The sequence below is a fragment of the Typha angustifolia genome, chromosome 12 (genome assembly GCF_048772165.1).
Source record: "Typha angustifolia cultivar Huaian chromosome 12, ASM4877216v1, whole genome shotgun sequence".
Taxonomy (NCBI): domain Eukaryota; kingdom Viridiplantae; phylum Streptophyta; class Magnoliopsida; order Poales; family Typhaceae; genus Typha; species Typha angustifolia.
In genome coordinates this window covers 8,871,974-8,885,357 of record NC_133250.1, presented here as the reverse complement: position 1 = coordinate 8,885,357, position 13,384 = coordinate 8,871,974, and the positions used below count along the sequence as shown (strand labels likewise).

The 13,384-nt window shown below is 38.0% G+C and overlaps 2 protein-coding genes across 3 annotated transcripts; one reads left to right on the top strand and one right to left on the bottom strand.

Moving 5' to 3' along the window:
• Positions 1–6,033: 6,033 nt before the first annotated feature.
• Positions 6,034–10,469, top strand: LOC140772468 (brassinosteroid LRR receptor kinase BRL1-like). 2 transcript variants are annotated; one of them, XM_073114556.1, is made up of 2 exons: positions 6,034–6,286; positions 6,524–10,469. In XM_073114556.1, the coding sequence occupies exon 2, from the start codon at positions 6,634–6,636 to the stop codon at positions 10,171–10,173; it is 3,540 nt and encodes a 1,179-aa protein (XP_072970657.1). In that variant the 5' UTR covers positions 6,034–6,286; positions 6,524–6,633; the 3' UTR covers positions 10,174–10,469. The 2 variants fall into 2 exon arrangements, with proteins under 2 accessions (XP_072970657.1, XP_072970656.1); XM_073114555.1 differs by having other exon boundaries at positions 6,034–6,436.
• Positions 10,470–11,872: 1,403 nt separating this feature from the next.
• On the bottom strand, positions 11,873–13,224 carry LOC140772239 (chlorophyll a-b binding protein 8, chloroplastic-like). Its single transcript, XM_073114213.1, has 3 exons — positions 12,998–13,224; positions 12,714–12,775; positions 11,873–12,599 (listed from the first exon to the last, which is right to left on the bottom strand). The coding sequence occupies exons 1-3, from the start codon at positions 13,148–13,150 to the stop codon at positions 11,984–11,986; spliced, it is 831 nt and encodes a 276-aa protein (XP_072970314.1). The 5' UTR covers positions 13,151–13,224; the 3' UTR covers positions 11,873–11,983.
• Between the last annotated feature and the right edge of the window lie 160 nt (positions 13,225–13,384).

The following is a 13,384-nucleotide window of genomic DNA, read 5'->3' as shown; positions in this document are numbered from 1 at the left end:
TAAGACTGTGATTTAGTATATATAACTGGGTTCAACCCAAATAGATCTGCCGGGTCCTCTGTTCCTTTGTATTGGCACACATCTGACGGCAACCATTATTCTAAACAAATTTGTAGTTAAAAAAAAAGCCTTATCAAATCAATCTCTCTTTAGAAGAAGAAGATGAAGGAGAGAAAAATCTACTTTGAATGGTGGGTCCCATTGAATACTTTTTGAGGATTTCAAACATTGAAGCTTTTACGCAACAAAATAGCAAGCATGTGGATGTACATATATTGTCTTATAACGACTTTATGTTAGTGTGCAAAGAAATTGATGGACACTTTGCTGACTAAGGCTAAAGAAAGCCTTCCAAGAACTTTAGTACAACTGCCACCCCTTTTTTTCCTTGCACAAAAATGACAACAAATCCAAGAAGAAATCTAAGTGAAGCTCTCTAATAATCTCTCTTAGGCTCCATTTGGTTGAAGAGATAAGATAGAGATCCCTTATTTTATAGTTTGTGCCAAAACAACATCAATTCTAATATAATTAATACTATATAGTTAGCATTCCCATAGTACTTAGTTTAACTTCTTGTGTTCTTATTCCAACTTAGAGTTTGATAAAAAATGAGTAAAACACTATATATGAATTACCTTATTCTCCGACTAAATGAATCAAATATTAAATTATCATATTTTCAAAATTTTTAGGTATATTTAGAAAATTATCATCTCTAATTAGTTCATAAAAAGTACTTTTCTACGGTTTATATATTTAACTAAAATGCTCTTTTTTTCGTTAACAAACTATGTAAAATAAATTATACCTCTTCTTGGCGGGGATTCTGCTCAACAAATTGAATAATTTTAATTACGCTGGAGAAGCGAATAAAAGGCTATAGAATTAGACCTAATTTTATTAGGACGATCGAATGTACATTATTGATATATTACTCTCGAGAGCTGGCTCAATGCAATAAAATTAAGTTTTTAATTGGTGAGGAAAAAAAATTATGCTACCAAAAAATTTGTATATACTACTATCATCATCACTTGACCTTAAAAAGACATAGTATATGATAACAAATTAATACAACGAAAGTAAGTGACTAGGTATTTGACTTTCTAAGTACTAAGTATTAAGTATTAATACTTAGTCCTAGTAGACTAATAACCAAAAGACTACATGGAGTAGAGCAACAAAACTTTAGCATTAAGTAATGATATTATTATTAATTAAACAACTTCCTAATCCACTCTGCCGTCCGTGAACCCATGCGACACCAATGAACGGCCCAGAGAATTCGATTGAAAATATTAAATTAATTAGTCACTTTCATTTGTTTAATTAATACTCCATTAGTAGTTAATTGCAACAATGTTATCCAAATTGGAATAAGATTAGGATATTTATAAGACTATCTATACAAGCAACAAGCAACTACTAAGCTTAGTTGCTTCCCACTCTTTCTACCTATTTCTCTTTGGACTTCATAAGTCATGACCCCCCACCTCTACCCTCCTTAGAGATTTTAATTTTAATCTTCTAGTTGATATAATGCCATCATCTATTCATATAGATAGGCTAGAAATTTTAAAAAATAATCAAAAAATCAATATGAAAAATAATCAAAAAATAAGGACAAAATTTGCCGTCGGATTCGATAATTCTTTTTTTTTCCTTTTAAATTATGGTCTAATTATTCTTGTGAGAAAATAGCATTAGTATTCAACATTACTATCTAAATTGATTGGCTAGCTAATAATCTTTTGATACCTTCCATGAAGCATCTTCCATGAAAAATGTAGTAAAATATTTGATCACAGAGGAGTAGCAAAGGGGAAAAGTTAATCCCTAATACTAGCCATTGGAGAAACCAAGAACCCTAATTAATAAACAAACAACAAATTATTATTATTTTTATTAATTTGGATTTTTACCCACTTATTCTATTAAGTTAAAATAGAGGTAGATTGGCCCATGCCCTAAACTCATTCAAGCAAGAGCTCAAACATTCATGCCCATATTCATTTACTTTCATGGAAATGTCATGAGAAGCACCAACATTTATGCCAACCTCACACAAGTACATCCTACCCAAGAAGGGGAAAATAAAATATATTAATATGTATACAAAGCCATATTGCATGCATTTATGCACTTTGGTGCTAGACCTAATAAGATACATTTGTACATCTCATTGGGAAATCCCCTCCCTTTAATTCACATATCCACTCTTCTATAGTCTTGTCTACCTTATTAAAACAAAGCTCATAGGTTAATGTGATTCTAGGGTTTATAAAAACTTTTAAAAAAAAAAACCTCTAGTAGAGGATCCTCGTCTGTAAAACCATGGTTCCAAGTATCAGAGTCGTAATATGCTGTTCAAATCTCTAACCCAGTTATAAGGGGTCTGTCTTCGTGGCCGGGAAGCTGGATGTTATAACCTCGAGAATATTAGCTAAGGATTAAATGATATATATGGACTTTTAAGGGGAATAATAGTGAGTGTGAGTGGTTAAGCATGCATTCCTAATTACAAAAATAAAAATTAATTAAGGATGGAAGGTGTAGATAATTACAGTATTAATTCTTGAGTCTAATCATGCACACGAATACTGGCGTTGGTCGCCATCGATCTCGTCCTACGAGGACGACGTGGAGACCAAAATTTATTTATTTATTATATATAATTTTTTAATAAAGAGAAATAAAAAATTATTTATCAATTGATGGTTGGTGAGAGGGATTACGGATCTAAGCGTGGAGTGCTCGATTAGCTTTGTGAGATCATATTTCTCTTCGTTGAATATTTGATGAAAAAATAAAAAGGTTTTTTAATTAAATTCCATAGTTTAATAATTTTATGATCAATAATATTTTTGCGTTAGTTTGACCAAGAATTCTTTGTTTATTTTATATATGCGGATAAAATTATTAAAATATCCTTCAGAGATGATATTAATTATAAGATTTGAAAAAAAGAAAAATAAAAGACGGTATGAAATTTCTCTAATTTAAAAAAAAAAGAAAAGAAATTAACGAGCTTAATCAGAGAAATTAGGGTTAGATTTATTTTTATTATTATTATTAATTATGGGTGAGAGAGGATGCTTTAAAAGTTTTGCACGTATATATATATAAAGAGAGAGGTTGGATGAGAATTAGTTGGGGGAGTTAAAAACTCGAAAGGAGGAGACGACACGTGTGCATCTGACAGGTTCGTTACACACGGCCGGCTCGCTTGGATACGCGCTCGTGCGGGGATGCCGGACCCACACGTGCCGTACCGTCCGGGGCCTATTTCCCTTTCTTTTTCTTTTTTCTTTTCTGTGACCAAAATGCCCTTCACTTAAAAGATTACTTCTAGATCCATCTTTTTCTTTCTCTTTTCTAAAAAAAATATTAATTATCCGCCATAGTTACAAAGAGTGCTACTAACTAACGATAGCTGCCAAAAGAGTAACCAACGGGGTGATAGGTATGATCCCATCCTAGGTAACCCGAAGCCCATATTTCTACCTGAGCTAGCAAGCCAATCCGCAGAAGTTTTGACTTCAAGATAAATATGAAAAATAGAAATGAAGTCACCGACAATAGAGGATATACGCTAGGGGTGCTGGTTGAACCCCATTGAATATATTAACTAGAAGCTGAAAGTCACTTTCGATTTAAAGATGTCATATATAAAGCAAACGGACATAAAGAGTCTCTCTGAGAGCGAAGGTTTCAGCAGTAAGCGAAGAACTATCTTCAAACTATCACTATTTTCTTCGTACTTTTTTTAATAATTAAAATTATTTCCTTTTTTTCATTCATAAATCATCGTGTGTAAGTTACTTGTGTAACTAATTACTATTTTTAATAATTCAAGAAGTATAAGTGTTATAAAAAAAATATTAAAAGAGGAAAGTGAAAAATTGTGATAGTTCAAAACGTTTAGTTAAGAAAAAAATAATTATTGCAATTTATTCTAGACCATAGAAAAGTTAAGTAGAAATTAAATTTGAAATATATGAGAAAAAAATTAAAATTGGATCAAATATTATAAGGATAAACTGTAATTTGTCCATTTATTTTACAAAAGTAAATTAATCGACTACCAACCAATGTACCTCAAAGAATAAATAAAGAGGATTTATATGAGAAAGGAGCTAATAATTCAAGGGCCTACATGCACCTAATATTTAATAAGAAAAAAAGAAGATTTGATCTATCTAATTACTAACCACCCTCTTAAATTGCTTGCTTTTTAGAATTATTTGATGTATATTGTGAGGATAATTTAAGATACAATTTTCCAATTTTCTTGTTTGTTTATTATTGTTGGTTAAGTGTCATTAGCTCATTATAGCTATCTTTATCAGCTTAATATCAATTGACTTAGTCCAAGTATGAGCCACCATTTTATGTAGCAATGAATATGTTGGATATTGTATTGATATATATATATACATATTATTTATATAAGTATTCTATTGTTTTTAAATGTTAGTAGTTATAAAAGGCTTGTAGAAGAATGATACTAAAGTGTGCACAAAATATTAGTAATAGTATTATTTTACATTTGTGCTAAAAAAAAGTCTCCTTCAACTATAAATCAGATTATATTTTATGGGGATAGTTAAGGTTTTTCACGTCCTAGTTAATGATTCGCTATCGGTTACAACTTGAATCTGAATCAAATATCCGTACTTCGTCATCTGACTTATCCTCTTCGCGTAGCATTCAGACCAAATATCTCTATAAAATTATAATATAAGGATAGTTAAGTTTTTTGGCGTCCTAATTAATAGTTGCTACCGGTTATAATTTGATGAGAGCTGTTTAATATCTAAATTATAATTTTCTCTAAAAAGTATTTTCCTTAAATCCAATATACTAGGGGAAGAGGACAGCAAGGGCATTATCTAATTAACCCGGGGTATATTCGGAATATAGAAAATCCAACGCACGAACTCCCGTGAGGGTGAGGATAACCACTACGGGACGATTTGAACGGGGCCCCTATTCAAAATCGGCGGTTTATTTCCGAGGATTCCGCTATTTGTCGGCTAGCAATGAAACAAAAATAATTAAATAAATCCTTTTTTCATATATAATTTCCAATTTTTTTTAAAAAAATTGGAATTATTATTTTAATTTGCTAAATACCAAGAAATATCCAAAATAATTCAAATTAGGCCAATATCTCCCCCCCTCCCAACTCAAATTCCAAATTCAAAAAATATTTTAAAATCACATCATATTTGGAGAAGGTATTCTATCTTATTAGTAAAGGCTACAAGCTATCATGCACACCAGTTCAAATAATACCCTTGACTTCTTACCTCCTCTTTGTAGTCAAAAGTGACTTCCCTAGATCAAGCTCTAGGGCATGTTTATATCTATCAACCTTCTAAAAATTCAAGCTTATTAGTGTAGTTGGAATAAAACATCAGTTTAATAATGACATTAATTTTTCTTGTCAAATATGCATATTGGGAAAGATGCTTGCTTCCTTCTAAGTACAATGTAATCAGTACATCTGAGAACATGAAGGCAAGTATGAAACGCAATGAGAACATGAAAGGGGAAATAAGTTTGGCGTTTGGGTGATGGATAAATAGTTCTTATTCTATGAAATTATGCAATTTGTAAACCCTAATCTGCTCTTATTGCTTGAGAACTAAGTTAGTACTCTAATCAACATGATTTAGATTAATATTTCTTGGGGTACATGCCAAGGAATTGTTGCAATTAAAAATTCATTAGGAAAAGGGGGAAAATATATAAATATATAAATTGAGGAGGGTTAGAAAAGGGGGAGAGGTGTGGGAAGAAGAGATTTGATTTTTAATTTTAATTTTGGGAAGGGAGAGGCCAAAAAGGTCGACTCGGGAGAATCAAATCCCGAGTTTGACTGGACTCGGGAATTGAGACAGAGAGGAGAAAAGGAAAAGTTGGGAGTTTTTTTTTTTACTTTTTTTTTCTTGTAATTAAACTACTAAAATTCGTCCTTTTTGGTTAATCGAAGTAAGATGCAAACAAACCCCTCCAAACCCCGATAATTAATTAATTGGAGCAAAAAGAAATCGCAGTCACTCTCCATTTCTTCTTCTTCTTCTTCTCCTTCTTCTTCTTCTTCCACTTGGGCTTTTGGTCTGCACTTACCTCGCCTCCACGGCTCCACCTCCTCCAATCTCTCTCTCTAAATCCCTTCTTCCTTCAAACCCACCTCGAAAAATCTCTTTTGGAGAAGATATAGGAGGTACCCTCTTGGCTTTTCTTCACAAAGATCGTCCGGGATGGTAGCCCAAAGGTTGGAAAGTTAATTTTGGATTCGAAGCTACTGGCTTTGGTTTGGTTTCCTTCGAAAAATTTGATCTTTTGATCTGGGTCTTCCTTGGTTTTTATCTCTGGTTTGGGATTAGCTCAGCTGGGTTTCGAGCACAATTTAGCGAACTATTTTGTCAGTAATCTCTAATTCTTTTTCTTCTTATCCTTCGATATGTGTATGATGTCTAGGAATTCATAGGAGACTACGTTTTCATTTCAGGTGTTCGAAATGTGAAAACCGTGAAGAAAAAAGATAGTGGAGAGCGGTGGTTCTAAAAGCGACTCATTTGATCCCCCTCTGTTCTTGGATTCCTTTACAAGCTTGAAGCAATGGAGAACTTCTTTCTAAACTTCTTGCTATTGGTGATGCTCTTATCTTCTTCTCTTCCTCCTTTTATGGCGGCAACGGCCGACGAGGCTTCGGCCTTGATCTCCTTCAAGCGCTCGTCGGTGGACGTCGATCCGAAGGGCTTCTTGGAGAGCTGGGGAAGTAATTCCAGCAGCCCGTGCTCGTGGCCAGGGGTCATCTGCTCGTCCGCCGACGGCCAAGTTCGCAGCTTGAATCTAAGCAACATGAGCCTAGTTGGCCGCCTCCGGCTTGACGATCTCATGTCGTTGCCCAATCTTCGGGAAGTTGATCTCCATGGCAACTTCTTCTACGGCAATCTATCATATAGTAGCCAGGCGGCCGCCTCTGCTAGTTGCGGCTTCCAGACTTTGGACTTGTCGGCCAACCGCTTCAATGAGACCATCCCCCAAGAGTTCTTGGCGTCCTGCGCGAACTTGGTCTCGCTCAATTTGTCGAGGAATTCGATCCCCGGTGGAATTTTCCCTTTTGGGTCATCTCTCCAGGTGCTCGATTTGTCCCGCAACCAGTTGATGGATTACGGGCTGCTGAATTACTCACTGTCAAATTGCCACAGCTTGACTTACCTCAACTTCTCCACTAACATGCTCACAGGGAGGTTGGGAGAAGTTTCATCCTGTATTAATCTCATGGTTCTTGATCTTTCCCACAATAACCTCTCCGGTGATTTCTCGGGCTATGGTTTCGGGGTTTGCAGGAATATGACGGCGCTCGACTTGTCCTACAATGGCCTCTATGGCCGTGGGTTACCTCCAAGCTTGGCCAACTGCTGGCGGTTGGAGAGTATTGACCTCGGGGGCAATAAATTCACTGGCGAGATCCCGTTATTTTGGCGCAGCTTCAGCAATTTGAAGAGCCTATCTTTGGCTAACAACCAGTTTTCTGGCGCAATCCCACCGGAATTAGGCCAGACATGTGGGACCATCAGCAAGCTTGACCTCTCCGGCAATGAACTCACCGGTGGACTGCCATCGACTTTTATCTCGTGCTCCTCTCTTCAGATTCTTGACCTTGGAGATAACCAGCTCTCGGGCGATTTTATCAAGCAGGTCGCTAGTACTCTTCCTTCTCTGAGAGTTCTGCAACTTCCTTTCAATAATATCAGTGGTCCGAATCCATTAACAGTGCTGACCAACTGCACGTTGCTCGAAGTGATTGATCTTAGCTCCAATGAGTTAACCGGCAATATTCCTGCTAGTTTATGCTCGTCTTTGCCTTCCCTTCAGAAACTTCTGCTGCCCAACAATTTTCTGTCAGGTTCAGTGCCTCCGGAGCTTAGCAACTGTTCTAATCTCCAATCAATTGATCTTAGTTTCAATTACTTGGGTGGCTCTATACCCACGAAAATCTGGTTGCTGCCGAAGCTAGTAGATTTGGTCATTTGGGCTAATAATCTCTCAGGTGAGATACCTGATATCCTGTGTTCAAATGGTGCAAGCTTAGAAACACTTGTTATCAGCTACAACATTATTGGTGGAAGCATCCCTGCTTCATTGACCAAGTGTGTGAATCTTATATGGGTGTCTCTCGCTGGCAACCATTTTGTTGGGAATATTCCCAGGGGGTTTGCCAATCTTGAGAGCCTTGCGATCCTCCAGTTGCACAAAAATTCGCTCTCTGGTGAGATCCCAGCAGAGCTTGGCAGCTGCAAGAGTCTTATTTGGCTTGATCTCAACAGCAATAACTTCACAGGTCCCTTACCTCCGTCACTCGCCTCTCAGGCTGGATTAGTACCTCCTGGCATTGTGTCAGGAAAGCAATTTGCATTCTTGAGGAACGAGGCTGGGAACATTTGCCCTGGAGCTGGTGTGCTATTTGAATTCTTTGGCATCCGTCCGGAGAGGCTAGCGAACTTTCCATTGGTGCATTCATGCCCCTCCACAAGAATATACACTGGCACTACAGTCTACACATTTGTGAGTAATGGAAGCATGATCTTCTTGGACCTCTCCTATAATGGTCTCTCAGGGACAATTCCAGATACCTTCGGATACATGGCTTACCTCCAAGTTCTGAACTTGGGGCACAATGAACTCTCAGGGATGATACCTGATAGCTTTGGTGGATTGAAATCAATTGGGGCACTTGATCTCTCCCACAATCATCTCACTGGTTTTATCCCTGGGGCTCTTGGAACACTCAATTTTCTTGCTGACTTTGATGTCTCTAACAACAACCTCACTGGCCCAATCCCGACCACAGGTCAGCTTACAACTTTCTCTGCATCACGATATGAGAACAACTCCGGCCTCTGTGGTGTCCCTCTTCCCCCTTGTGGGCGTAATTCTGGCAACAGCGGCTCCAATTATATTGCCAATAGAAGAAGGAAGTTTGTTGGTTGGAGCATACTGATTGGTGTAGCTCTTTCTCTAATCATCATATTATCACTCATATTAGCTCTCTACAAAATGAAAAAGAATCAAAAGACTGTAGAACTGAGAGCTGGATATGTTGAGAGCCTTCCGACCTCTGGAACTGCTAGTTGGAAGCTATCAGGTGTTCTTGAGCCACTCAGTATTAATGTTGCTACATTTGAGAAGCCATTGAGGAAGCTGACATTCGCCCATCTCCTTGAGGCCACTAATGGTTTCAGTGCAGAAAGTTTGATAGGATCTGGTGGATTTGGAGATGTATACAAGGCTCGACTCAAGGATGGAAGCGTAGTGGCTATCAAGAAGCTGATCCATGTCACGGGCCAAGGGGATAGGGAATTCACCGCTGAGATGGAAACAATTGGCAAGATCAAGCACCGTAATCTTGTACCACTGTTGGGCTACTGCAAGATTGGTGATGAAAGGCTCCTTGTGTATGAATACATGAAATTCGGAAGCTTGGATATAATCCTTCATGACAAAGGCAAAACAACTGGCACAAAGCTAGACTGGGCAGCGAGGAAAAAGATTGCAATTGGGTCGGCAAGAGGGCTCGCTTTCCTTCACCACAGCTGTATTCCGCACATCATACACAGGGACATGAAATCAAGCAATGTTCTTCTGGACGAGAATCTAGAGGCCCGAGTTTCTGACTTTGGAATGGCAAGACTCATGAATGCTCTTGACACCCATCTCAGTGTCAGTACTCTTGCAGGTACACCAGGATATGTGCCACCTGAGTACTACCAGAGCTTCCGTTGCACAACAAAGGGTGATGTATATAGCTATGGAGTCGTTTTGTTGGAGCTTCTCTCAGGGAAGAAGCCCATTGACCCACAAGAGTTTGGTGACAACAACCTTGTTGGTTGGGCGAAGCAAATGGTGAAGGAGAACAGAAGTAATGAGATTTTTGACCCTGAGCTGATGTGGAATATATCAGGCGATGCAGAGGTATTCCAGTATCTCAAGATTGCGTTTGAGTGCTTGGATGACCGACCCCTCCGAAGGCCAACCATGATTCAGGTGATGGCAATGTTTAAAGAGCTTCAGATCGACTCGGATAGTGATTTTCTTGATGGCTTCTCAATAGGCCGTTCTGTCATTGATGAATCAGTGGAGAAAGCACCTTAATGTTTCAACTTCGTACAGATTTTGTTGCAATAGACTGAGGAGCGATGGGTCACTACCATCTCATCTCAACGAGTTGTAGTAGCTTTACTGCATCGGAAAACAGCATTTTGTTTACTGTAAATAGCACACCAATGTTTAGGAAAAAGCCTTTCTTTTCCATGGAAGAGATCGGAAGGTATCTTAGCATTGAGTTCTTGAGCCATCATACTCAAACTTCTCTTCTGTGTTGTAATACACCACACTTTTTCTGTTGCTTGTAATGAGTTCATCATCTTGTTGACTGATGAAATTTTGTATTTCTTCTCTTCTGTTTCTTTTTCAATCAAAGCTGAATGTTGTCATTCACCTCTTTTATTCTTGTAGAAGGTCTACAAGAAAAAGATTCTACACTTGTCCCGAAACAGTTCCATTGCATCATTGCTTAGTGTCATCTACAATGGTGAATTATCTTAATTTTGAAAGTTACAGTCATAACTGAAGATTCACTTCCACTGTTTTTCTGAAACATTCTTTTTTTATTTAATCAATGATCTCTTGAACTGCATCAAAATTTTATATCTATTGTTAGAAGAAGATAGTAATATTTGTTATTCTTCTCTGATTCTCTCAGCTCATGGACAAGCAGAACCTCTGTTAAGCAGGCCCAACAAGAAAGTGCCCTCACATCTGTAAGTTTTTTCATTTTTTTTTTCCTAACTGCTTCTTTCTGTAGGCAAACATTACACCAACCATAGCACTCAGCAAACACTAGTTTTGTCTTGTGTAGTTGTAGAATCTACCCACTGAAGTACAAACAACATAAAACATAGCTACTAACTCATAGACTATGTGAGTCACCTGGTTGTTGTAATTGACATGATTTTCTTAAGATTCAAGCAAGGAGTAGGAAGAGGAACTATCACCTGTCTTGAATTTCTTGCATGATGACAGGATAATGATTTAGTCGAAGAAATTCGACATCAGGTAGCTAAGCTGTTTACGCTGCCCTGACGACGACGACGACTATGCCATTGCGCACGTGTGCTCACGACGTACGTGCGATTGCAGAGGATCCAAAAAGAAAAAAGACAAGAATGAGGTACCTTTCTTGTTTCAACCCTCAAAAAGGGTATCCCAGTGCTTGGTCATGCAAGTGGTTAGTTGGCAATTTAACAAGATTAGATTGCAAATCTATACACGTCTAGAGGAGGCAGTTTGTGGGGGTTGACAGGAACTTTTAAAGGCTAAGAACACTGCTTTCAAATGGTCCCCATCTTAGACTAAGTCTACATCTTTTCATCCATCCTATGTGAAAAAATAATGAGTTCAAAGAGAAAGAGACCTCCTCAATGAGAAAGAAATGATAAGGACTTGTCATCTCCTGAAGAGTCTCTTTTCTCATCAAACCTAATCTTCTATGTGAAAAAGGAAGTAATCCTTTAAAATGTTTCCCACATTATTGGTGCTTCATTTTGTGGGTCTTAGGATTGAACTATAGGTAAGTGCTGTCATATTGATGACACTTTTAAGGAACTCCACTTCTCTAGCTGCAATCAGGCCTACTTGTTATTTGCTTATTATACTTTTATTTGAAAAATCTTTGTTAATTCCTACTTTGTTAGAGAAATGTGGTTTTATTTATTTTTACATTCTAATATTCCTCTTAGCTTCGGACATTTATTTTTACATTGTAACACACTCACTTCTGTAAAAACTTAAGTTATTATAGAACGATAGTTTTATTTATTTTTATATTTTTTTCAAATCTTCACAAAATGTTAGAAAAGGGAGATGAGATGACACCACCATCAAACCACAAAGAACCCTAACCCTAGTGGAACTTGAGGCTTGTCATGATGTTGTTACTCACTGGGTCAGCCAAGTGGTCCAACAAGTTCTGGAATGGCCCTACACCAGTCACCAATCCTTGGATGAAATACCCCAAGATGGCCAACATGGCCAACCTCCCATTCTTCACCTCTTTTAGCTTCAACTCCTTCATGGACTTCTCATCCTTGCCAAACCCTAGTGGGTTAAAGAATGGCCCACCAGGGTAAGCAGGATCCCCTGATCCACCTAAGAACTTCTCCAGCCCAAGAAAGTATTGCTGGCCCATGGACCCAGGCTTGGCCCAATCCTGATACCTCCGGTGCTCGGCGAAGCCCATTAGGGCTAATTCTAGCACAAATAGAGTGTATGAATCAGCCCAGTAGTTGTAAGTCCCTGCAGGGGGGATCACACCAGTTTTGAACCATGGAAGTGCAGTCTCAGATGGAATTAGGCCAAGTTTGCCGAAGATCTCAGGGGCGATCGCACCGGCTGCGCCGAGCATCGCGAACCGACCGTTGATGATCTCGCCGTAGGCCAGCCATTTGGGCTCAATGAAGCCTCCAGTGCCCTCAGGGTCTGAGAGGCCCAAGGGATCAAAGCCATAATCACCAGGCAAGCTGTAATTGATTAATATTATAATTAGCATGAGATATATGAATTTTGCATGGCAATGCTGTATACTTTTTATATAATTCTTTTGTGGTTTTATTATGATTACTATTATTTATTACCTTCCATCTAAGTAGGAGAGGGACTGTTTGGATGCAAACCATAGCTGCCTCTCTGCTCCTTGCTGAGAAGAAACAAAAATTTGAGATATATAAACTTGGAATAATGCAATTTTATGTTCAAGATATATATATATATATATATATATATATATATACAAATAAGTGAAACCAAGAAAAGTTACATACTCCCAAGTTCAAAACTATTTTCAAAACACCCTCCATTCAGAAAATGAAACATAGTTATATATATATATATATATTGAAAAGAAAAAAGAAAGACAAACCTTGACAGGGGGTGTGGAGGAGGCTGCTCTGACTACAAATGAAGCCTTTCTTGTTGATCCAAAAGATCTAGCAGCAGTAGAAGAATGGAATGGCCTCCCTCCTAAGAGTTGCCTCCCTGCCTCCATTGATGAGAGAAGAGCTTGGGTTGCCATTTGCTTTCCCAACTCTTCCTCTCTCTCCCCCTTTGGTTGCTTGTGTGTTCTCCTCCAACAAAGTTAGTTTGAAGATCTTGTAATGAGAGTGTTAGGGGGAGAGTGGGGACAAGGAAATCTAAATCACTTGTGAGATAGATCCTTGGAAGGTTGGCACCCAGTTAAAGTGTGACACATGGCAATGTTTGGCTAGATAAGAATGACCCAATACTTGTGGCCTTAGATTGGAGCACA

Bases quoted from the DNA above. Each gene is read 5' to 3' on its own strand.
- LOC140772468 (XM_073114556.1), top strand. From the start codon at position 6,634: ATGGAGAACTTCTTTCTAAACTTCTTGCTATTGGTGATGCTCTTATCT.
- LOC140772239 (XM_073114213.1), bottom strand. From the start codon at position 13,150: ATGGCAACCCAAGCTCTTCTCTCATCAATGGAGGCAGGGAGGCAACTC. The intron at 12,776-12,997 runs GTTTGTCTTTCT...GTTTCTTCTCAG, and splicing joins CCTCCACACCCCCTGTCAAG to CAAGGAGCAGAGAGGCAGCT. The intron at 12,600-12,713 runs GTAATAAATAAT...AATCAATTACAG, and splicing joins CTCTCCTACTTAGATGGAAG to CTTGCCTGGTGATTATGGCT.